This window comes from Heptranchias perlo, chromosome 6 (assembly GCF_035084215.1).
Source record: "Heptranchias perlo isolate sHepPer1 chromosome 6, sHepPer1.hap1, whole genome shotgun sequence".
Classification (NCBI taxonomy): domain Eukaryota; kingdom Metazoa; phylum Chordata; class Chondrichthyes; order Hexanchiformes; family Hexanchidae; genus Heptranchias; species Heptranchias perlo.
Genome location: NC_090330.1, coordinates 24,573,347 through 24,599,317, shown reverse-complemented (window position 1 = coordinate 24,599,317; position 25,971 = coordinate 24,573,347). Strand labels below are relative to the sequence as shown.

At 45.4% G+C, this 25,971-nt stretch overlaps 1 protein-coding gene across 3 annotated transcripts in view; it reads right to left on the bottom strand.

Moving 5' to 3' along the window:
• Positions 1 to 1,873: 1,873 nt before the first annotated feature.
• Positions 1,874 to 25,971, bottom strand: part of LOC137322832 (probable tRNA methyltransferase 9B) — a 59,708-nt gene continuing 35,610 nt past the window's right edge. For 2 of the 3 annotated variants that reach the window (XM_067985946.1, XM_067985945.1), the window contains exons 2-4: positions 16,862 to 17,068; positions 11,366 to 11,539; positions 1,874 to 3,306 (exon numbers count right to left, since the gene is read on the bottom strand). In XM_067985946.1, coding sequence (XP_067842047.1) covers positions 2,177 to 3,306; positions 11,366 to 11,539; positions 16,862 to 17,015 — 1,458 coding nt within the window. In that variant the 5' untranslated portion in view covers positions 17,016 to 17,068 and the 3' untranslated portion in view covers positions 1,874 to 2,176. The remainder of the gene's footprint in view (positions 3,307 to 11,365; positions 11,540 to 16,861; positions 17,069 to 25,971) is intronic. The other variant, XM_067985947.1, reaches the window with a different exon arrangement.

Sequence of the window (25,971 nt, the reverse complement as noted above, 5' to 3'; positions counted from 1 at the left end):
ACCCAGCCTAATCCCACTTTCCAGCACTTGATCGGTAGCCCTGTAGGTCACGGCACTTCAGGTGCACATCCAGGTACTTCTTAAAATGAGTTGAGGGTTTCTGCCTCTACCACCCTTTCAGGCAGTGAGTTCCAGACCCCGACCACCCTCTGGGTGAAAAAAATCTTTCCTCAGCTCCCATCTAATCCATCTACCAATCACTTTGAATCTATGCCCCCTGGTTATTGACCTCTCTGCTAAGGGAAATAGGTTCTTCCTATCCACTATCTAGGCCCCTCATAATTTTGTACACCTCAATTAAATCACCCCTCAGCCTCCTCTGTTCCAAAGAGAACAACCCAGCCTATCCAATCTTTCCTCATAGCTAAAATCGCCAGTCCTGGTAATCAGCAAGGGAGTCAAAGGATATGGGGAAAGGGCGGGCAAGTCGAGTTGAGGTATAAACCAGATCAGCCATGATCTCATTAAATGGCGGAGCAGGCTGGAGGGGCCGAATGGCCTACTCCTGCTCCTATCTCTTATGGTCTTATAACACCCTTGTAAATCTCATCTGTACCCTCTCTTGTGCAATTACATCCTTCCTGTAATGCAGTGACCAGGACTGTACACAATACTCTAGCTGTGGCCTAACCAGTGTTTTATACAGTTCCAGCATAACCTCCCTGCTCTTATATTCTATGCCTCGGCTAATAAAGGAAAGTATTCCATATGCCTTCTTAACCACCTTATCTACCTGTCCTGCTACCTTCAGGGATCTGTGGACATGAACTCCAAGGTCCCTCACTTCCTCTACACCTCTCAGTATCCTCCCATTTATTGTGTACTCCCTTGCCTTGTTTGCCCTCTCCAAATGCATTACCTCACACTTCACCGGATTGAATTCCATTTGCCACTTTTTTGCCCACCTGACCGGTCCATTTATATCTTCCTGCAGTCTACAGCTTTCCTCCTCACTATCAACGACACGGCCAATTTTTGTATCATTTGCAAACTTCTTAATCATGCTCCCTACATTTATGTCCAAATCATTAATATATATCACAAAAAGCAAGGGACCTAGTACTGAGCCCTGCAGAACCCCACTGGAAACAGCCTTCCAGTCACAAAAACACCCGTCGACCATTACCCTTTGCTTCCTGCCACTGAGCCAATTTTGGATCCAACTTGCCACTCTCCCCTGGATCCCATGGGCTTGTACCTTTTTGACCAGTCTGCCACGTGGGACCTTGTCAAAAGCCTTGTTAAAATCCATGTAGACTACATCAAATGCACTACCCTCATCGACCCTCCTTGGTACCTCTTCAAAAAATTCAATCAAGTTAGTCTGTCACGACCTTCCCTTAACAAATCCCTGCTGACTGTCCTTGATTACTCCGTGCCTTTCTAAGTGACGGTTTATCCTGTCCCTCAGAATTGATTCCAATAACTTGCCCACCACTGAGATTAGACTGACTGGCATGTAATCACTCGGTCTATCCCACGCTCCCTTTTTAAGCAATGGCACAACGTTAGCAGTCCTCCAATCCTCCGGCACCATGCCTGTATCCAGTGAGGATTGGAAAATGATGGTTAGAGCCTCCGTTATTTCCTCTCTTGCTTCTTTTAACAGCCTGGATACATTTCATTTGGGCCTTGCGATTTATTTACTTTCAAAGATGTTTCTTCTTTCAACTGACTCCAGTCAGTTTGATCAAATAAGCAAGTTATCAAATTCAAGGAAGGCTAGACAAAAGTAGGCATGGTAACATCAGACCAGAAACTGTTCTTGTAACTAGACTGGAAAATGTTGTGGATAAACATTCCAGCTGAAAAGATTTTAATTTGAGGATATTTGTGGTATGCAGCTCCCATAATAAATTCATGATCAAAATCGTTACTGGTTAATTGTACATACTTTATTACAGCGTAAAATAAGTTAGCATGGTTTTGCTAGTAGCTTGCCATATTAATCATTAAAACACAAGAAAGCAATGAAATTAAAATATTTGATTTAAGAGTGCAAAATTTTACCCATTACAGTAGTAACATATGGCAGTGCATGTTACAAAGTATTGTTCAAGTATTATCACTATCTGCAATGTTAAAGGCACACCGAAGACACACAAATTAAATACAATCACATGAAAACAATATGCACAAACACTTTTAAAAGATGAAAAATTATTAATACTAATTACTATTCTTTACACTTAGGATAGGGTTGTGATGTGATGTAATCGCAACTTTGGCAAACTCTTACTTTTTCTGCAACAACACACCAGTTAGCATGATCGTAGTATGTTTGAATCACTTGCAGATCGTCAGTGTACTTTTCTATGAGCTCAACAAGCTCCCCTTGTTTGAAAACGTGATAATATCTGAGGCAGGTACTGTTGTAATTAATCTGATCCTTTTTGTCCTTTGCCAGTACCTGAGGCTCCAAAGGCCAGTCACTTGAGTTAGTCGTCAAAGTTCTCTGTATTTGTGGATGCACACTGTGGACATTGTTCTCACAGGTAGAGCTTGTTGCTGATGTATTTTCTCCAGGGCAGTTGTGGAGCTCATTTTGGAACACAGGCTGTGAAGCAAGATTGGGTAAGGAAACTTCAGTGCAGCTACGAAATATGGCAGAAGACTCTTGGATTTCAAACGATCCGGTGCATGGATATTCAAAGAATTGTGTGTGAGACTCTGAATTGTTGTAATGGCTAGGTGATCGTGACTTGGAAAGAACATCAAAAACATCTTCAGAACTTTGCCCGTAGGAGAACACATTAGAAGCAAATCTGGTCACGTGGTCATTTTTGCTTTGTTCAAAGGACTTTACCATACTATTTGTTTTAAATGAAGTGGCATAATCCTGAAACATCCACAGTTCTTTGGGGGTTTTTGTTCTGTTATTGCTGCTAAACTGTAGTGCAGAATCCAGCGATTGAGAAAATAGCCATAACTTTAAAGATTTTTCAACAAGTAATGTATTTTCCATCCCCAAAGAGAATGCTCGGTTTGTTTTTATGTGTTTTTCACGCATATTGTATTCAAGGTTTGGCAGCTTATTTGAATTAAAAGGTTTGTCGTCATGAAAAACATCATGATTATTATTTTGCTGGAATGATCTACCTTTTCCATTTAGTATCTTGGTCTCTGATGATTTTGAGGTTGGAGGTGTAGGGTTCCATGGAACAAAAATATCTTGCTGATCAAACTTGCGTCTCTTTTGTTCCATTGCCCACACATAGATCATAATTTTCCCCCTTACTTGCAAAATCCTTGCCATTTCCTTTATTGCTTGAATACGGCGTTCTTTAGTGGAAAAATGGTGTATCACTAGGACAAAAAAAATAAAATTTTTAATACTTTTCCATTCTATGCTAGACAACAGTATTTTAATATCCATACATATATTGTTTATTTATATAAAAGTCTTGGGTCTAGCACAAAATCTGCAGGATATCAAAGCATATGTATGTAAGTCAGCACACTTCCAAAGTCATGATTGGCTTAAATGACCATTACCTGTCATGATAACCTTGTTGATTTGCATAAATATTTTCCCATTGATAGGAAAAGCTACCAATAATGAATTAGCAACTAACACAAACTTAGCAAATCAAAAGTTTCTTTTGCATGCGTTCTAAGTGGCTAACTTGGTTGCGTGCAAACCCCACTACAACATAAGAAAGATGTAAACAACTAAATCAGCGACTGTAACTAAAATTACTCAAACTTACCCATGGACTGTATAAATTTCTTTCACAATTTTTCTCCCATGCTTTTTCCTCTCGTGAGCTGAGGCCTGGATTGGTTCCCTTCCTGAAGTTACTCCAGTCTACTCCTCTGGGCCTACATTCCTGATATTTATCAGCAGGCTCGAAGGGCTGAATGGCCTACTCCTGCTCCTATTTCTGTTTCTATTTATTGGGTAAGGTTATTGCCCCTCAATGCCTCTTTTGGGTTTTTGCGCATGCACAGCCCTTCATTGCTACTTTATGCTTGTGCCCCACCCCCAAACACTCCCAGATCCTAGCCCCTGTGTCCCCCACCCCCCATTCTCTCAGGTTGCTATCTGGTCCTAATAACCCCATGCCAATTTATTGTGTGCCTTGGACTTTAATAAAGGCTAAAATATAGAGATTTAATACGTCAGTAAATCAATATGTGCAAGAGCCATACAGAAACATTCGGATGAAAAAGAAAGGTGGCAGGAAGAAGGGAAGAGGGAGCGAGAGCGAGATAAGGCATCACAATGAATTATGTGACAGCCATAGGTGAGAGTAAAAAACAAAGCAAGAGAAAGCAGGATAGTAGATGGGGGAGCAGAAAAACAGTTCAAAGCAGACTTGCATTTATATAACCCCTTGGAATGTCAAATACTTAAAACGTTTTATACACAATGAATTACTTTTGAAGTCCAGTGATTTGTTTTTTAGGCAAATGCAGCAGCTATTATGTGCCAACAATGTCTCACCAAACAGCAGAGATGAATGACCAATTAATCTGTTTGTTTTTGGTGGTATTGGTTGAGGGAGAAATGTTGGCCAGGGCACTGTGAGAACTCCTTGCTCCTCTTCAAATGGTGCCATGAAATTTATAACATCCATCTAAACCACTTGAACAGGCAAACTGGACCTCTGCCAATGCAGCTTTCCTTCAGAAGTGCACTGGAGTGTAAGCCTAGATTACGTGCACAAGGAAGAGTTTCTTTTGTCCATGTATGATGACACAGGGAGATCAACTATGTGCTATGTAATACATTGTGTGCTACATGGTGTAACTCTCATCATTATCTCTCATCCAGAACTCTCACCTGGAATGCACTGCCTGAAAGGGTGGTGGAAACAGATTCAAAAGTGACTTTCAAAAGCAAATTGGATATATACTTGAAAAAGAAAATTTTTCAGTGCTTTCACGAAAGAGCAAGGGAGTGGGACTAATTGGATAGCTCTTTCAAAGAGCCGGCAAAAACACAATGGGCCGAATAGCCTCCTTCTGTGCTGTAAGATTCTATGATTATAAAACAGCATATCTTCTGACTCATCATGAGGAATGCCACAAGAGATTTGCTTTATATACACAGACACCCACACATGTAAAACTTTCTTAAGAGTTATAAGGGTTAATATAAAACAATGGTTAGTTCTGGCACTGAAGTGTAAAGTGCGGTAAGGAGAGCCGTGAATAGAACAGATTTTTAAAAATAAGCAAGTTTTACAAGCCTTTTGTGAAACAAGTTCTACCTGTCACAGCCACATACAGAAAATTAGCACTGCTGTTTAATGGTCAGTGTGGTTATGAAATAGTTTCAGAAGCAACAATTGAATGAATGAGATGAGTGTTATAGCATCTGCCAGCCAAAGGGTGTGGTGCAGAAAGCACAAAAAGGGCAATTTTCAAAACTTGTATGAGCTTGCAAGCCCATTGGTATTTGTCCAGAAGGTTCCTGCTGTTGCATTGGGAGCCCCTATGTGTCTGAAAAAGAGATGCATGGCATGGTTCTAAAACTGTTCTAGCTTTTGAAGGTTATTTAGAATAAAGGGCCCGACATTAGGAGGGAGGTGGGTTGCCGGCGGGGGTCGACTGGGCATGTGGGTAACCCGCCCAGTAAAATCAGTGAGTTTCCCATGCAATCGTAAGTAAATTGAAGCCACTTACCTTGGCTTCCGGATTTTGCGCTGGAAAGCTACGCAGCGGGCGGACTGCGCACCCGCATCATAGGCTGTCAGCTGGAGGAGCCCTATTTAAAGGGGCAGTCCTGCACTGACTGATGCTGCAGAAAGGAGCCAAAATTACAGCATGGAGCAGCCCAGGGGGACAGGAGGAAGTGGCCTGCCTCTGCCACCATGAAGGCCTGGCTCGAGGTGGCAGAGGAGGTCACCAGCACCACCAACATATCATGCACCTGCATTCAGTGCAGGAGGCACGTCACTGACCTAAGTAGGTCAGCCGAAGTGAGTACACTTACTCATTCCCCTACACATTATTGCCCCCACCCCACATCTCCTTTTGCACTGCCAAGACTACTTTATCACATCAATCCTCACACCCACTCAAAGCTCATCCTCATCATACCTGCACTTACTCACCTCGCCAGTACTCATTCCACCACTACCACTCAACCCAATCCTCATACAATCTCATGGCTGTCTCATACTCACCCTCTCGTGCATCTCTTTCACGGTCAGCCTCACCCCACCTGTCACTACCTGTGCTGCAGCCACAGGGCATGCATCACGTATGTGTAGTAGGAAGCGTAAGGCAAACGTGTCATGAGCATGAAGGGGATGCACAAGGGTTTGTCATGGTTTTTACTTATATTTGATTTCTGATCAACTTACATTACATATTATATTGTCACCACTACTGCCACGTCTTGGCCATTCTTGACTGGCTTGTGCAATAATGCCCTTTCATGAGGTTCTCCATGAACACCCTTGATGCCACCCATTGGGTCACCCTACAGTGGGTGTATGTGTAGTTGCACGACTACTTTGTGCAGGTGCCTGTTGCGCAGCACTGTGTTGTGTAGCTCCACGTGGCGGAGGTGGACGGCATGCCTGGCGAGGCTGGTGATGTTGGTCGTCCTCCAATGGAGTGATGAATGCAGCAATGGAACACCCCCCCCCCCCCCCATCCTGACGGTGTGAGTGTGAGGAGGTCCACACAAAGTAGGTAAATGTGTTTAGTCAGCAGAGTTTAGAGTGTGATTTAATAATTTGGAGTGTGGAGACAATGATGTGGCTGGCAAAACTTTGCCTGAGGTGACAGAGTGCCCTGATGCAACGAATGAGGGTTTACCCCGCACCTGTTAAATGGACCTTTGCAGCTGCCACTGGCTGCTGGCTGCAACACGTCTGTTTAAACCGGGAGTGTTTCCCCCAGCATGGGAAACATGCTCTGGGTAGTCCAAAATCTGAATCCTCCTAAAATCTCCAACTAATGAGGTCTATAAACGACCTCAAGTACCCAGATAATGACCTTAGGTGGGATTCCGCAGCTTTGATTGCCAGTGGGAGTCCCGCATGCGGGGGCTGCGTGCGTACCGATTCGCGTCATTGGGGAACCCGGAAGTGGGCGGGTTGGAGCCGGGCTCCGGTCCCGCTCCGGGAATCCCCAATTTTAGGAGCCCCCCCCCGCCACGAACGCACTCGCTCGGCCATCCGAAAATTGACCCCAAAGTATCTTTTAAGAATAGCTCAGAAGTAAAGCAAATAAAAAACTTAATATTTCATGTTTGTGGTTTTCAAGTTGCCAGCCTCTTCTAGTCACCCCTGGTGCTGGGAATAACACATGTGAGCCATTCATACCATTACCTTCTTACCCAAAGAGATTTTTCTAACAGGAATGTGAAGTTGTAAGTTGGTTGGAAGCACCCTACACCAATCAATACAGAATACATAAGGGGTAGATTTTCAATGGCTCCCCCAGGGGGAAATGAGACTCTGAAAATCGCAGGGAAAAACTTATTGCCCTAATTCCTGTTTCCAATCCAGCCAATGCCATCCTATGGGCAGCCTGAGCGCCAGCCTGTTTCAACTGATAAACCCTTTTAATATGTAAATCAAGTCCTATAATGCACCCCAACTGCTATTTTGGGAGAGAACTGGGCTGAGCGGCAGATGTGGACCAAACACGATAAGTATAAAATCATTCATGCGAGGTCTGGAGTGTTTCTCTGGACTCCACATCAATAACGTGGGTGGACGCCACTCCAGGCTCCCCTTCCCCGCCCCTCCACCGCGACCTACCTAGCTGCCTCCAAGCATTGCCCCAGAGCTGGCAAGCTGCAAAGATAGGTCCGTTTACAGCCCCGGATCCTGCGGCAGCATGATAATGGGGCCCAGTCCTTAAAATGGACTGGGCCTCCCGCTAGCACTATTGGGTGGTTGGCCGGTGAGTTCCACTGGTCAGCCACCCTACAGTTAAAACTTACCCCATACTGCTTATATATCTTTTTCCCAAAAGGACCAGGTAGTATACTGGGTGAGTACACTGGCCTGTCACCTATGGAAATCAATCAGACTAGGCCCCTTCAGTCAGCTGCAAGATCTTCAGTGAAATGATTGGGAATTCCAACCTAACTCCTAGTGGGTGCAGGTGCACAGCACAAGCCTGCTTATAAATTGGCACTAAATTCGCAATCTCACTCTAATAGACCATAAAGATGGCTGGTATGGGAAGTAGAAAAATTCACGCTGGCAAAATAAGGCTACGGCATACTGTTGATGCAGAATGGAGGGAGTTTTACTGTATACCTTGCAATGTTACTGGATATGGATGACAAGTAGTGGGTGCCTACAAAGGAAAAGTATTCCAGTCCTCATTCTCTTATACCCCTAAGATTGATCAGCGCAAAACAGCAAAAATAATAAAGTTTTTAAACAATGAGGCAGAAATTTGTCTTAGGCTCTGGTGCCAAACGAGCAGTATCATGTCAGCTGCCGGTTATATATCCCGCCCGATAGTCATTGGAACTGAATATCACGCAGGGTGTATAACGGACGACCGATGTGGTGTCGTCCGTTTTGCGTCCCCGCCCATGTTCAATTTCACCCACTAAGTTCTGTAAAATGAGGTTACTTTGTAGTTTTTGATTTTTTGCTTGGGAAGCAAGAAAGACTAGTTTGATTTTGCTTAAGCGTGATTACATAAACTCTATGCAGGCTTATATTCTATTTTCAAACTTTACAGCCCAACAACTTTTTGTTTTAAATGTATTTAACTGATTTGGAGCATTACCTTGACTATTTACTGCTGAAAGACATGGAGCCCGAATTTCCATGGAACCTCCAATGCCATTGTACACACAGCAAGGTGGGACTTCTGTCAAGAGGGCTCCAGACTCCCCAGTCCAGGGTATGACATAAAGTGGGCAGGTGCCCACACCAGTATTGGTGCAACTGGAGTACCCGCTGCAGGAAAATAGAGCAGGGGCCAGCCATTGTATTAGTGGGCCAGCCCGAACAAATGACCCTAAAAAATCTTGCGCCTTTTTAAAAAAAAAAATTTAGTTTCTTCACTACAGAGCAGTCGATTAAAGTATGAAACCCTGGCCGTCAACAATTTAGCAGTCTCTCACACCCTTAGCTACCCTTGATGCCAGGGATGCACAGGTCTTGAAATTTTAATGAGTGGAAAAAGGTCCCATCCTGAATTCTGCCCCAGCTAGTTCTCACCCACCCTGAATATGGTGTTCTGACATCAGAAAGACTGAGCAAATTCAATCCCATTATTCTTAATGAAATGGAGGTGAATTAATGTTTGTCTGATAAATATAGGGCAACACACTCAAGCCAATGAAGGTTAAGGTTCAGAAAAGAGTCCAAACTGCAGCATTAAAAACAAGCATTCTTGTACATGATTCTGAGAGAATAGGAGATGGAATGCTCGAGGGGTTGAATGACCGCCTATTCCTACGTTCTTCCTATGTTCAGGCGGTGCTCACAAGAAGCAGGAAATTTAGCAGGGCTAGTGACAGGACTGAGAATTAAACACCTATATACTTAACTAAAGCACCGATATCACTGGAAACTCATTGCCACACTGCAGTCAGGGACACAAAATTCAGTCATAGTTTGGGTACTAGTTACAGATTGTGCGACTGATAAAACTTGATAACAGCATAGCAGTAATAACATTTAGTTTTGTTTAATCTACCTTGCATCTTCAGCTGCTGAAGTCTGTTCTTTTTCAGCAGTAATTTACTGCAAACTATACTAAAATCAGCTACATCATTTCATTCATATCTGTAATAAATACTTTTAAGGTAACATTCTCTGTCACAGGTTCTGTAAATTATACATTTAGATTGCATTAAAAAGCAAAGCAAATTCCAAAAATAATAAAAATGCACAAAATAAAGGTTTTTAGTAGTTAGCTATGAATTAAGAAGACTGAACTACCTATTAATTAGGAAGACTGAACTGCTTCCTGTCAAATGGGGTTGTAAATTAATTTTTTTTAAAAATCAGAATATCCAAAATGCAACAATTTTATTTATAGAGTCCTGCTCTCATCTAGTTTGCAATTAGATCACACATGGCTCAGTTAGGTTCAAACATATTAGCAAATGAGTGGTTTCTAAATTAGGATGAATAAGACATTATACTAGTTTTATTTAAAGCACAGCACAGCAAGGCAGGCACTTTCTGATTCTCTTCTGCTCCCAATCCTTAGATTCCCTTAAATGTGGCCAACTCATTAGAAGTTGTACCGATATCTTGCCAACAGCCAAACATGGGTTTGTAAAGATAAAGGCTTCCTTACTCATTAAGCTTTTGGGAGAGTGTTATTTCAATGGTCTGAAGAAATAAATTAAAAAAGCACTAGAAATACTAAAAAAAAATGACATAGTGAAAGAGAACCAAGAACTGTTCCTGTGAAAATTATATTCAAAATATATTTTACAAAAAATTAAGCAATCAATGATTGGCTCATAAGTCTATTCTCAAAGTTTATATTTAAGTGATGGTTATTATAGCTATAGGAGAGTGATTTGTGCAAGTAATTTCATTGTTGCGTAATTGCAAATTGTAATGTACTTCAGTTGCAAAATTCAATATTTAAAGTAATTTGATATCTTTGGAAAGATTAAGGAAGGTTTGAAACCTTCTTACTATGGCTTCAGTACTAATAATTTTAAAGACACAAAAAAGCCTTCTATATTCATGTTGAAATCTTTCCTCCTAATTAAAAAAATGCATTTTCTGTCAATTATTCTCAAAAATATTCAAGAGGAAAAAAGTTTATGTGTACCAAAGCTATACTTAACATATCCAGCAACCGTCACAACCGTCACGCATTGCATTTCTTATGCGATCGATCAAGGACTTGACTCTACACACACTCATATTTCTACCATTTATGTTTTCAAAAGCCATTTATATGTTAAGTCCTTTCATACTGATTAGGTCACAGGAAATTTGAAATATTCTGAATTTTGTGTGTAATAGACATTTCACATATGTGACGAACACATGCTGGAGGCAAAGCTTTTACATATATAGTGGTACAGAACTTTCAAAAGCTTCCCTATCTTGGTGACACGTTGTAGCAGCTGTATTTAATGCCCTGAATAGTCTGACACCATTCTTTCAGGTGACTAACAGAGAATCTGCCCATTTTGCAGTGGATTTCTGGTGCAGGACCCAAGAAGCTGTTGCACTGACACTAAAGTTCAGTATAAAAACAGCATAATCAGATGCTGGTGATGGACCTTTAGGCTTGAGTCGCCTCATAAACGGACACAATACATTCCAATTTCTACTCCAATGTATCTCACCTGTTGTTTGTCTGCATTTATTTTATTTGTGAACAAATATATAACTACACCACGTATTTTGGTTGTTACTGGGGATGAAAAAACAGATGGAAGAAATTAATTTCTCACCTGCTATTGACAGAATGGCATCAAAACAGTGATCCCGATATGGTAGATGCAGGCTGTCACACACCATGGCTTCATAGCTGTGCTCCCTTGCAGATTCTACCAGGGGTAGACAGTAGTCACAACCTACTTTGTAGGCCTGACTGTTGATGCAAAGGTACTTTCCATTTCCACATCCTAATTTAAGAAAGAGTTGTTTTGAAAAAAAAAGTAAAACAGCACTCGCTTCATGAAATTACGGTATGTAAGACCAAACCAAAAACGATTAAAAATGACTCTGAGGCGAGAGTGCTACCAACTGAGCCACAGTTAACACTACAACCACAGACTGATGGTTCATGAACTCAGCTGTACTAACATGGGCAAAGGCCAAGTGGAAGACAAGATTCAAGTTGGAAGGAGTCTCATTCCAGGCTGTTGTTAAGTAACCCCAGTGACCATAAACCTTGGGGTAGAATTTCCACAATGGTTTTTGCAAAAGATAGACAGAAATCCCTTTGAGGGTTTCCTCTGATCTTCTTCTGAAGTTACAGCGGGAGATTGGGTGAAACCCCATGGAAACTCTACCCACTTTTCTCTTTCAATTTTCCCTCCTGAAGGCAGAAATTCATGCTGGTATATGATTTCACAGGCAGTAGTTTCTCTTCTTGTTAGGCTAGATAGTAAGTGTCACCGGACTATTTGTCCATGCACAGCAAGCTTCATTATATCCTTGCTTGACAGTAACATTTATCCAACTGTGCTCACTGGCATTGACCACCAATCAGCAGCGGGAGCTCTGGCCAATTTTGCCCTTCTTAACCCTCACTGCACCGCCGGCTGAGATTAGCAAGCAGAGACAGACATCAAACCTAGAACCTTTTTGGTAGGTAGGCTCAGTACCATGGTAAGGAGGAGATTTTGAAGCTTTCCATCCAGCGGAAATGGAAGGAGAGATTTTAACCCCCGACGACGGGCGGGAGAGGGTCTTGGGGGCTGTTAGAATTTCTAAATTCCGGATCCTGACCCGCCCACTTCCGGTTTTAACGGAGGCGGGTTGGGGGACGGGCGACTAACCTGCTCTCGAGTGGCGGGTCGGTCATTTAAATATGCTAATAAGGCTGCGTGCCTCAAATTTTTTTACGGACTTTTAGATTTAACTGCTGCGGGTCCAGTTTCCCAGGGCCCGGGAAATCCAACAGCTGAAGGGAGGCGAGAAAGGCCGAATCCATCAGGTAAGTGCCTTTACAGCACTGCTTGTGGGCCAGGAGGAGCAGGAGTGCTTCCCCCGGCACCCCAAGCTAACCTGCTTCCATCTCCGTGGTCGGCTTCCCTCCCCTTTGATCTCCGCCCCCCCCCACCCCCAACAAACCTCTACGATCTCCCCACCCTCCGACCTTCACGGTCTCCCACCCTCCCCCCGCCCTACCGACCTCCACCCTCCCCCCGCCCTACCGACCTCCACCCTCCCCCCTCCCTACCGACCTCCACCCTCCCCCCGCCCTACCGACCTCCACCCTCCCCCCGCCCTACCGACCTCCACCCTCCCCCCGCCCTACCGACCTCCACCCTCCCCCCCGCCCTACCGACCTCCACCCTCCTCCCCGCCCTACCGACCTCCACCCTCCCCCCCGCCCGACTGACCTCCACCCTCCCCCCCGCCCTACCGACCTCCACCCTCCCCCCCGCCCTACCGAACTCCACCCCCCCCCCGCCCCCGACCTCCACGGTCTCACCAACCCCCCCCACCCGCCCCCGACCTCCACGGTCTCACCAACCCCCCCCCCGCCCCCGGCCTCCACGGTCTCACCACCCCCCCCCCCCACCGCCACGGTCTCACCCCCCCACCCCCACCGCCACGGTCTCACCCTCCCCCCCCCCACCGCCACGGTCTCACCATCCCCCCTCCGACCTCCACGATCTCACCACCACCCTCCCTTCAACCTCCACGATCTCAGCACCTACCCCCCCCCGACCTCACCACCCACCCCCCCCGAGCTCACCGCCCCCCCCACCCCCACGATCTCGCCCCCCGCCCACGATCTCGCCACCCCCCCCGCCCACGATCTCGCCACCCCCCCCGCCCACGATCTCGCCACCCCCCCCGCCCACGATCTCGCCACCCCCCCCGCCCACGTTCTCGCCACCCCCGCCCACGATCTCGCCACCCCCCGCCCACGATCTCGCCACCCCCCGCCCACGATCTCGCCACCCCCCCGCCCACGATCTCGCCACCCCCCGCCCACGATCTCGCCACCCCCCGCCCACGATCTCGCCACCCCCCCCGACCTCCACGATCTCGCCACCCCCCCCGACCTCCACGATCTCGCCACCCCCCCCGACCTCCACGATCTCGCCACCCCCCCCCCGACCTCCACGATCTCGCCACCCCCCCCCCCGACCTCCACGATCTCGCCACCCCCCCCCCCCGACCTCCACGATCTCGCCACCCCCCCCCCCCTGACCTCCACGATCTCGCCACCCCCCCCCGACCTCCACGATCTCGCCACCCCCCCGACCTCCACGATCTCGCCACCCCCCCCCCCGACCTCCACGATCTCGCCACCCCCCCCCGACCTCCACGATCTCGCCACCCCCCCCCGACCTCCACGATCTCGCCACCCCCCCCCGACCTCCACGATCTCGCCACCCCCCCCGACCTCCACGATCTCGCCACCCCCCCCCCCCGACCTCCACGATCTCGCCACCCCACCCCCCCCGACCTCCACGATCTCGCCACCCCACCCCGACCTCCACGATCTCACCACCCCTCCCACCCTCGACCTCCACGCTCTCACCACCCCTCCCACCCTCGACCTCCACGCTCTCACCACTGTTAAAATTGGCAGGACCTCAGTGTTACCCACATTTCTGGGCCATTCCCTCCCCGTAGATATCGGGGCCGATGCATCAGCACCCCAATTCTTGTGGGGTATTACTTACCACCCCATTCCCAGCAACCATGTAGCTGACGCTATATTTGTGAAGTCCTACCACTAGTTGGCCAGATCACTTGCCTGAGTGCGGGGGTAAGCACTTTTAATAATAAAATCAAGGTCCTATGACATGCATAGGACCCCCATTGCTGTTTTAGAACTCAAATGGGCAGAGTGTGTGCTGTGCTCTCTCCGCACTGTTTTAGCAGTCCAGATGAAGAGGAGTCCAAATGTAGGTGGTTTACTTATTTTTATGAGGCCGGGAGGAGCAGGAGTACTGGTCCAGGCTTCACAGTAGCAATCTGGGCCGCTGCCACACTAGGTGTCCCTCTCCTGAAGACTTACCCTCCAGCCAGGCCTTCCATTTTCCAGGCCCAGAGCTGGCTGTGCTGCTCTGGGCGTTCATTTCCCACCGGCAGCGCACTGGCCGTGTGTTAATGAGGCACAGCCCTGAAAATGGAGCGGGTCTCCTGCCGGCACTATTGGGTGGGCACTATCTATCGGGCCAGCCGCCAGAAAACCACAGAGAGGGAAAATCTACCCTACACGTGGCATTTGGTTCAGTAACACACTAAGTGATGCATTTATCCTTTTAGCCACTGATGGGAAGGGGGGTGATTAAGAGTAAAAAGTCCCCCGGACACTTTTTTGTTTTAATTTTCTATCCTTTTCTCAGGACACCCTCTTAACCTGAAGGGGTTCTAATGGTTCAAGATGGCATCTGCCAAAGTGGCCATTCTTTATCTGTGAGCACAGACAACAAATGTAAGTAGACTATTCAACCAAGGCCAATCTCTCCACACCATCCGCCACACAGGGACACTTTCCCACACCAATCATTGGATACCAATCAGGAGAGGGAACCCTGGCTGATTCTTCCGGACCTTAGTCCAGGGGCACTGAGGCCAATTGTAGTATCCCAACTACTGACTGGGAATCAAACTTGGGAAATTCTGGTTTGTATGACTCCAGGCCACTGGGCCATTGGGGGAGCACCTGAAAACCTTTTGTAAAACCTTTCTTCAAAAACATTGTAGGCTATATTTACACTATACTTTTAATGGCAGTAATATGTTGAAATTGTCTTTGTGCCCATACGAAGCATGCTCATACTAACCATGTTCATGTCAGCCCACAGCTAGGCATAAGTCACCCTATTGCTAAGAGGTGGCTTCATATCAATATTGCTTTGTTTTGACCACAATACAACTGCTTTAACAAAAAATGAACAGAAAATAATGACGTTCTATTTCCTTCTAACTGAAGGAATCAGACTTGTCTTGCCAGTGAATTGTTTACTGAATTCACAGGCAAGACAAGAGAACCGTAAATTACAATACCTGCACGCAAGGAGCTCTGCCACTCCCTTTCGTAGATATGCGAACAGCACTACTACTCCATACTCCCCACTTCCACAATATACAGATGATACAAGTGCTGCATTGTAAATTGTTGTTTCAGCGAGGCCACTTTGTTAATGCTAACAATGCAACAGAACTGCTAAGTTGTTAACAACTTACACTTTTATAGCATCTTTCACATAACAAAACATCTCAATACACTTTACGTAGGGCGTGGAGGAGAGGTCAGGTGGCCCAAGCAGGAAATGAGAGAGAAAAATAGTAGTTTGGGGAAGTGGCCAAAAGCACGATCAGAGAGGTAGGTTTTTAAGGGGACTGTTGAAGGTGGGATGAAAGGTATCAAGATGATTGATGGGTTTGATGAAAGAATTCCAGAGTGCAGGGGCACGATGGCTGAAGGCTCTACCACAGATGGTGAAGCAGAGGGACACACGCAGATACAGAGTAGACCAGATTCAGGAGAGTGTAGGATACATGCTGGGATGCATGGTTGGAGAACGTTGCATAGGTAGGGAGGAGCAAGGCCAAGGAAATATTTGAAATTGAGGTTGAGGATTTTAAAGTCACTGTGCTGGGGGGATAGGGAGTGAATGGAGGTCAATGAGAGTGGAGCTGATTGGATTATTGGACTTAGTGCAGGAGAGGATACAAGCTGCAGAGTTCTGAATGACTTGGAGTTTATATAAGGTGGAGTTTGGGAGCCTGACAAGAAAAGTGTTTGAGACATCAAATCTGGAGGTGGTGAAAGCGTGAGTGAGAGTTTTGATGACTGTACGAGTGAAGCAGAGACGTAGATGGACCATTTTGCAAAGATGCAAGTAGTCGGTCTTGGTGACAGACTGGATGTGGAGCTTGAAGCTCAGCTCAAGGTTGATTAAGATATAAGGCTGTAAAAAGTCAGGGTCGGTCTGAGTGAGGGGTTAGAATCAGCGCCTGAGACAGCAGTTTCTGATGGGAGCTGAACAGGATGGCTTCAGTATTGAACTGAAGGTGTTGCACAGTGCTCTAGTTGTGCAACAACCACCTGAGGGAAGAAAATCTTTAATTACAGCAGGCGGTTTTTACATTACTGCGAGATGGAAATAAGCAGTCAGAAGACGTGGGATGTGCCCTCGAGTAATAAAACATAAAGTTCTCTCAGCACTTAATCAAAACAGGGCTACTTTCTGACTCAAAAATATTTTATTGCTTAAAACAGATTAGCAATTGGATTATATACTAACCAACGTCAGCAATGAGACTGCCAGGTTCTTGTTCCAGCAGAAACTGTCGTACTCGGGGCCATGCCTTATAACGAGCGTCATTGAAGTGAGGGGCAATCTTCTCATACACACTATGAACATAGTCCTTCTCCAAACTGCTTGCTTCTTTGTCCATGGTGAAGCCACGCGTTCTGTCATGTACCTGTCTAAAGCTCTAAGGAGCTTAAACTGCAAACAAAATATTAAAAAGCAATCAGAAGAAATTCAACATTGCAGCTAGTAATTTTAGGCTAGGTACTTGCTCACAAAAATTCAGAACGTACTTTTATTGTTTGTTCATTTTCTCATAGCATTCATCAATACAAATGGTTTTATTTGTCTTCTGCCTAGGCCTGGTCCCTTCCCACCACGTGTCCACACCCATTTCTGCCCAGCCTGGACCCTACCCACACTCTTAGCTTGGGGCCTGCCATCAGAAGGATATTTAGCCTTGGCTTGCACTGTCCTCCCAGACCACATCTAACCTAAACCACATCTGAGGCCCAGCTTTAGCCTTTGCCTTGGCCTGCATCCTCATCCTGTTCTCACATCTTATCCAACCCCAACGTCCCTGTTGTCTGGCTGGAATATTAGTAAGGTTAATTAAATATGCATAACTTTGCAAGAGCTGAGTGCCAGAGGTGAGGTAAGAGTAGCTGACATCTATGTCAAGGTATCGTTTGACTGACTAAGGCACCAAAGAGCCCTAGTAAATATCAGTGAGGGTCAAAGGAAAAATTCATCAGTGGCTTAAATCATAACTAACACAAAGGAAAATGGTTATGCTTGTCGGAGACCAATCATTGCAACCCCAGGACTCTCAAAGCTTCTCCACCATCTGTAAGGCTGACCTCAGGAATGTGATGGAATACTCAACACTCAGCTGGATGGGTACAGTAGCAACTCGCAACAAGCTCAACACCATCCAGGAGAGATCAGTTCATTTGATTGGTGCTCCTGCCACTAGTCGCAACATCCACCCATCCATCACCGGCAAACAGACGCTGGACTGTGTACAATCTACAGGATGCGTTGCAGCAACTGAACAAGGTTACTTCAATAGCACCTCCCTCCCCTGCAACCTCTACCATGAGAAGAGCAAGAGCAGCAATATCATCGTGACACCATCACCTCCAAGTCACACACCATCCCAACTTGAATATATATTCCTTCATCGTCACTGGGTCAATATCCTACAATGATTGTGAGAGTACCATCACCACAAGGACTACACTGGTTCAAGGAGAAGACTCAGCACCACATTCTCAGTGCCTTGGGACATTTTACTACGTTAAAGATGCCATATAAATGCAAGTTGTTGTTGTAACTAGGGTTGGGCCATAAATGTGGCCTTGCCTGCATCATTCACATCCCAACAACAAATGTTTTAAAACAATTCTATTATGTTGTTGCGCCTGGAATATCGAAGGTGGTTTCCCAGTGGGAGATCAGTGGAACCACTGGAGAAACACCGTAAACAGCTAAAAATGACTACACCATTTCTCCAGGGTTTCCATTGAAGTTACAGTGTGAGATTGGGAGAATCCTGCGGAAATTCTCCCCCTGGTATTTAGGGAACTGTTAACTAATACTTTTAGATGCCTTTTTACGGTGCTCTATATTACACTGAGTGGATCCCAGATTGTTCCATCTTTAGAGGTAGGCCATTCCCACTGCAAAGTGGCAAAAGACTAAAGTTAGCGGAAAACATGGTTAGCTTGATCAGTAGCATAATTAATGGGTTTGTGCATAAATGCTGAGCAGTAGATGTTCAGCAAAAATTTTGACCTGCAAATAAAATGAAGCTCATTTTCTACAGGTGAAATTTTTTTTTTTGCATTTCAAACACAAAGAATGAAAAAAAAATCAATAAAACTTGTCCAAATCTGCACCTTCAAGTGCAAGGCAAATAAAGTATAAGCATTATTGCACAAGAATTAGATGAGTTAGCTCCACAAGAGCACTATAATTCCTGCTTTAAAATAGATAAAGCAGACTTCACCTTCAAACATAGCTCTTTGAAGCCAAGCACTTTAAAATCCCACTAATTTCATGCTGCAATAGCATTAAGCAGAATCAAAAAAATCCAGGACCCAGGTACTGCAGCAATAACAATGATAGAGCTAAAAAGAAAAAAAAATGGGGGTTAACCTTCCTGTTCCCCCTCCCCGGTGATTTTAAATGTCTAATGTAATCACTTGGAATGCTGGTTTGCCTCCCTGTGTACAATCGACTCCTCACCGAGTAATGCTGTGCGTGACCTCAAAATCACATGTCTCACTTACAAATAGCTCTTGCGGTTCTAATGACAGCCTACAGACAAGTTTGCATCAGGGAGGATGAATGAAGCATTTTCTGTTATTCCCTCTTTCCCCAACCACACAAATAAAAAATCATTTTAAAAATGATAACTGCAGAGAGAGGACAATGTTTTGTATTCTATAAATGCTGCCTTTGGTCATTTTTTTCCCCCCCTATTAGAGTAAAGGAAGCTTTGTTCTGCAGCTGTCTATGTTGCAACTGGCCTGGAAATGCTTGGTGCTAATGCTCTCTGAAGGTATCCTTCACCTTAATGAACACAAAATGAACTCACAGAAAAATGTATGTCAAAAACATGGCAATGATAATCTGACATGCAATGCATGGTTCTGAAACACAGAATTAGTGTTTTGTTTATACACTGCTGGCATCTAATGAAAGGCTACATTCCATATTCACTCTCACAGACTTGCCATGCTCAGTGCTGTTCATTTCAATTTACCAAGATAATTTAAACTGGGTTTGTGGCGGAGTGGGGGGGGGGGGGGGGGGGAATTGTTTATTTTGTTCACAATCACAACAAATGTGCAAGATATTACACATCTATTACATGCTAAAATCACTAAGTGGGTCACAACATTTAAAACATTTGAAAATGCACTAAAACGTCCTATGCTATACTATCACCCATTATAAAATAATAGAAGTGCAAACATTTAACTACAGTTTTCATTACGCCTGTAGGTGACACTGTGATGCGGGTTTTCCATAGTAAATGTCACGTAAGATTAGCTGCTAAAACAATAGTACGGTTAACAACAAAAGATTATTTTAGTCTGCATGCAATTGCTGGCTCTGGCCATGAGTGTCACCCTAACTTTATCTCTTGTAAACAATTTTACAACACCAAGTTATAGTCCAGCAATTTTATTTTAAATTCACAAGCTTTCGGAGGCTTCCCCCTTCGTCAGGTGAACGATGTGAAAATGAAATCCTCGAAATGAAATCGCATTTATAATTCACAGAACAATGCTTGGTGAGTACAGACAGTTTTTTCAACTGCCCGTTGCCAAGGCAATCAGTGTGCAGACAGACAGGTGTTACCTGCCAGGTCTCACAGAATATACAAATCACCAAAAAAAAAACAACAAACAAAAAAAACAGAGATAGAGAGGTAGAAACATAGAAAAGACAGCAACTGACCCGTTATATTAAAAACAGATAACATTTGTTCGCTGGTGGGGTAACGTGTAGCGTGACATGAACCCAAGATCCCGGTTGAGGCCGTCCTCATGGGTGCGGAACTTGGCTATCAATTTCTGCTCGACGATTTTGCGTTGTCGTGTGTCTCGAAGGCCGCCTTGGAGTACGCTTACCCGAAGGTCGGTGGATGAATGTCCATGACTGCTGAAGTGTTCCCCGACTGGGAGGGAACCCTCCTGTTTGGCGATTGTTGCGCGGTGTCCGTTCATCCGTTGTCGCAGCGTCTGCATGGTCTCGCCAATGTACCATGCTCTGGGGCATCCTTTCCTGCAACGTATGAGGTAGACAACGTTGGCCGAGTCACAGGAGTATGAACCGTGCACCTGGTGGGTGGTGTCCTCTCGTGTGATGGTGGTATCTGTGTCGATGATCTGGCATGTCTTGCAGAGGTTACCGTGGCAGGGTTGTGTGGTGTCGTGGACGCTGTTCTCTTGAAAGCTAGGTAATTTGCTGCGAACGATGGTCTGTTTGAGGTTGGGTGGCTGTTTAAAGGCGAGTAGTGGAGGTGTGGGGATGGCCATAGCGAGGTGTTTGTCCTCATTGATGACATGTTGAAGGCTGCGGAGAACATGGCGTAGTTTCTCCGCTCCGGGGAAGTACTGGACGACAAAGGGTACTCTGTTGGTTGCGTCCCGTGTTAGTCTCCTGAGGAGGTCTATGCGATTTTTTGCTGTGGCCCGTCGGAACTGTCGATCGATGAGTCGAGCGTCATATCCCGTTCTTACTAGGGCGTCTTTCAGCGTCTGTAGGTGTCCATCGCGTTCCTCCTCGTCTGAGCAGACCCTGTGTATTCGCAGGACCTGTCCATAGGGGATGGCCTCTTTGACGTGGTTAGGGTGGAAGCTGGAAAAGTGGAGCATCGTGAGGTTGTCCGTGGGCTTGCGGTAGAGTGAGGTGCTGAGGTGCCCGTCTTTGATGGAGATTCGTGTGTCCAAGAAAGAAACTGATTCTGAGGAGTAGTCCATGGTGAGCTTGATGGTGGGATGGAACTTGTTGATGTTATCGTGTAGTCTCTTTAGTGATTTCTTGCCGTGGGTCCATAGAAAGAAAATGTCGTCGATGTATCTGGTGTATAGTGTTGGTTGGAGGTCTTGTGCAGTGAAAATGTTGGCGTATTGGGGTGCGAATTTGGTCCCCATGGCTGTTCCGTGTGTTTGGGTAAAGAACTGGTTATCGAAGGTGAAGACATTGTACATCATACTTGTTCAAGTGAGTGTTGTGCTTAAAATAATTGTTTTAAATGCTCCCAATTTGTAATCCTGCACACTACCTTCAAGGATCTCAACTGGCAGATTCGCACCCCAATACGCCAACATTTTCATGCACAAGTTCGAGCAGGACTTCTTCACTGCACAAGACCTCCAACCAACACTATACACCAGATACATCGACGACATTTTCTTTCTATGGACCCACGGCAAGGAATCACTAAAGAGACTACACGATAACATCAACAAGTTCCATCCCACCATCAAGCTCACCATGGACTACTCCTCAGAATCAGTTTCTTTCTTGGACACACGAATCTCCATCAAAGACGGGCACCTCAGCACCTCACTCTACCGCAAGCCCACGGACAACCTCACGATGCTCCACTTTTCCAGCTTCCACCCTAACCACGTCAAAGAGGCCATCCCCTATGGACAGGCCCTGCGAATACACAGGGTCTGCTCAGACGAGGAGGAACGCGATGGACACCTACAGACGCTGAAAGACGCCCTAGTAAGAACGGGATATGACGCTCGACTCATCGATCGACAGTTCCGACGGGCCACAGCAAAAAATCGCATAGACCTCCTCAGGAGACTAACACGGGACGCAACCAACAGAGTACCCTTTGTCGTCCAGTACTTCCCCGGAGCGGAGAAACTACGCCATGTTCTCCGCAGCCTTCAACATGTCATCAATGAGGACAAACACCTCACTATGGCCATCCCCACACCTCCACTACTCGCCTTTAAACAGCCACCCAACCTCAAACAGACCATCGTTCGCAGCAAATTACCTAGCTTTCAAGAGAACAGCGTCCACGACACCACACAACCCTGCCACGGTAACCTCTGCAAGACATGCCAGATCATCGACACAGATACCACCATCACACGAGAGGACACCACCCACCAGGTGCACGGTTCATACTCCTGTGACTCGGCCAACGTTGTCTACCTCATACGTTGCAGGAAAGGATGCCCCAGAGCATGGTACATTGGCGAGACCATGTAGACGCTGCGACAACGGATGAACGGACACCGCGCAACAATCGCCAAACAGGAGGGTTCCCTCCCAGTCGGGGAACACTTCAGCAGTCATGGACATTCATCCACCGACCTTCGGGTAAGCGTACTCCAAGGCGGCCTTCGAGACACACGACAACGCAAAATCGTCGAGCAGAAATTGATAGCCAAGTTCCGCACCCATGAGGACGGCCTCAACCGGGATCTTGGGTTCATGTCACGCTACACGTTACCCCACCAGCGAACAAATGTTATCTGTTTTTAATATAACGGGTCAGTTGCTGTCTTTTCTATGTTTCTACCTCTCTATCTCTGTTTTTTTTGTTTGTTGTTTTTTTTTGGTGATTTGTATATTCTGTGAGACCTGGCAGGTAACACCTGTCTGTCTGCACACTGATTGCCTTGGCAACGGGCAGTTGAAAAAACTGTCTGTACTCACCAAGCATTGTTCTGTGAATTATAAATGCGATTTCATTTCGAGGATTTCATTTTCACATTGTTCACCTGACGAAGGGGGAAGCCTCCGAAAGCTTGTGAATTTAAAATAAAATTGCTGGACTATAACTTGGTGTTGTAAAATTGTTTACAATTGTCAACCCCAGTCCATCACCGGCATCTCCACATCATAACTTTATCTCAGCCAGCAGCCACTGTAATTCAGCAATTCCCCTCCCCGGCCCCTGAGCAGTCCTCCTTTCCCTAGTTTGGCCAATGTCCCTTTCTCTCCTCCCACATCACCTCGTTCCCCTCTAACCAAGCAGCACCCCCTACCCCTATGAGCAGGAGCTCAGCCCTGGCTTCCTCTACAATTGTAAACAATTTTACAACACCAAGTTATAGTCCAACGATTTTTATTTGAAATCTACAAGCTTTCGGAGGCTTCCTCCTTCCTCAGGTAAATTCCTCTACAATGATCAGTTTCTCGGTCTTGTTCTCCACTGCTGTGAGCAGTATATCTCGCCCCACCCCATCAAGAAGCAATTCAGGCAGTTCCACCCCTGCCACTGAGCATTATCTTGGTCCCCAGTAGCCTCAGCTAGCAGGAAGGACATTTGCTCCTACATTCACCCCCCACTCCCCTGCCAACTGAATGCTATTTCAATAACTATACGTTGGCCATTGTTTCCTTCCCTCCCCCCAATAGAATCCATTCCCATAACCCTCCCCTGATCTATATTGGCTCCTGATCTCCCAATGCCTCCTGGCCATTCCTCTCTCTACCTCTGTAACCTCCTGCAGTCCTACCATTCCTGCTGAACTGACTCTGGCTTCTTGCTCATAACCCCTTCCCATTGGCAGCCTTGTGTCCAGTTGCTTAGGCTCCACGCTCTGCAATTCCATCCTTAATCTCCTCTGCCTCTGTAACTCACTGAAGTAAATTTGTAGACAGCTCTTTCTCTCACCTTCCCTGCCCCCTCCTTCCCGCTCCCCTCTCTCCTCTCCTTTCTTCCTTCGTTTTCTCTTTCCTCCCCTTCAAAGAGAAGGAACAACTACAATAATAAGCAACTGTTGGATTAAGCCTTTACATTAAGCTAGTTAATTAATTTCATGGATCATATAAAGTCAAATACCATGCTGGATTTTTTTTTTCTTTATCTTAGTGATTACGTTGTTAGGTTTGATGTATTGCAGTAATTTATCTTCTGTGTTACTGGTCTCACATTTTGAACCTATTGCATGCAACACAAAATTAATGAACTCCAGCACCACACGATAGCATCTGTAAATAGAATGACCTCTGAGTTGTGAATCTGTACCAGATTTATCATGTAACATAAGGCTATTGTTTCAGAAATAAAGATTGCTGATATCTATAATAAACAATGGCTAGACCTTTTTTCATTATTTTAATGTAAAAGCCCTCAATTTAAAATACTACTTGAAGATCAACAATCTGCCACATGCAAAATGAAACTCTGACTAACCATGTTGCACATTCAGATTCTCATATTTGACAGTAAAATCTGGTACTGCAAACTAGAACAGTAGATGCTGTGTAGAATAAAAATTTGTTTCTCTTTAGCATTTTTTGCTTTTACAGAAAAGGAGAGATCACCGCCTTAACAAATGGTGCCAATTGTCAGTCCTGATGAAGGGTTATACCCAAAATGTTGACCCGTCATTTATCTTTGCAGATGCTTACTGACCCACTGTGTATTTTCAGCATTTTCTGGTTTTGTTTCAGATTTCCAGCATTCACTTTTAAGAAACAATACAACATTTTAAAATAAATATTACATACTTTACAACATTCGCCTAGTAGTGCTAAATGTGCCCCATGAGGACTACAGTAGTAATACTGGACCAAAGTAATAATTTAATTAAAACTAGTTTATACTTTGTACGAGTGATTTCACCACCCTAACACAGGTGTGCTAAGACATTCGTAGTGCTCCAACTACCAAGAACATAAGAAATAGGAGCAGGAGTAGGCCATACGGCCCCTCAAGCCTGCTCCGCCATTCAATCAGATCATGGCTGATCTTCTACCTCAACTCCACTTTCCCACCCGATCCCCATATCCCTTGATATCCTGAGTCCAAAAATCTATCCATCTCAGCCTTGAATATATTCAATGACTCAGCATCCACAGCCCTCTGGGGCAGAGAATTCCAAAGGTTCACAACCCTCTGCATGAAGAAATTCCTCCTCATCTCAGTCTTGAATGGCTGACCCCTTATTCTGTGACTATGCCCTCTAGTTCTAGGCTCTCTAGCCAGGGGAAACAATCTCTCAGCATTTACCCTGTCAAGCCCCCTCATAATCTTATATGTTTCAATGAGATCACCTCTCATTCTTCCAAACTCCAGAGAAGAGGCCCATTCTACTCGACCTCTCTTCATAGGACAACCCTCTTATCCCAGGAATTAATCAAGTGAACCTTCGTTGTACTGCCTCCAAGGCAAGTATATCCTTCCTTAGATAGGGAGACCAAAACTGTACGCTATACTCCAGGTGAGGTCTCACTAAAGCCCTGTACAAATCTAGTAAGACTTCCTCACTCTTGTACTCCAACCCCCTTGCAATAAAGGCCAACATGCCATTTGCTTTCCTAATTGCCAGCTGTCCCTGCATATTAACTTTTTGTGTTTCTTGTACAAGGACACCCAAATCTCTCTGAACACCAACATTTAATAGTTTCTCACCATTTATAAAATATTCTGTTTTTCTATTCTTCCTACCAAAGTGAATAACCTCACATTTCCACACATTATACTCCATCTGCCACCTTCTTGCCCAATCACTTGACCTGTCTATGTTCCCTTTGCAGGCTCTTTGGGCTCAATTTTAAAATTAACTTGCGGGTGCATTGGGGGCTGCGAAAATGGCAAAAAT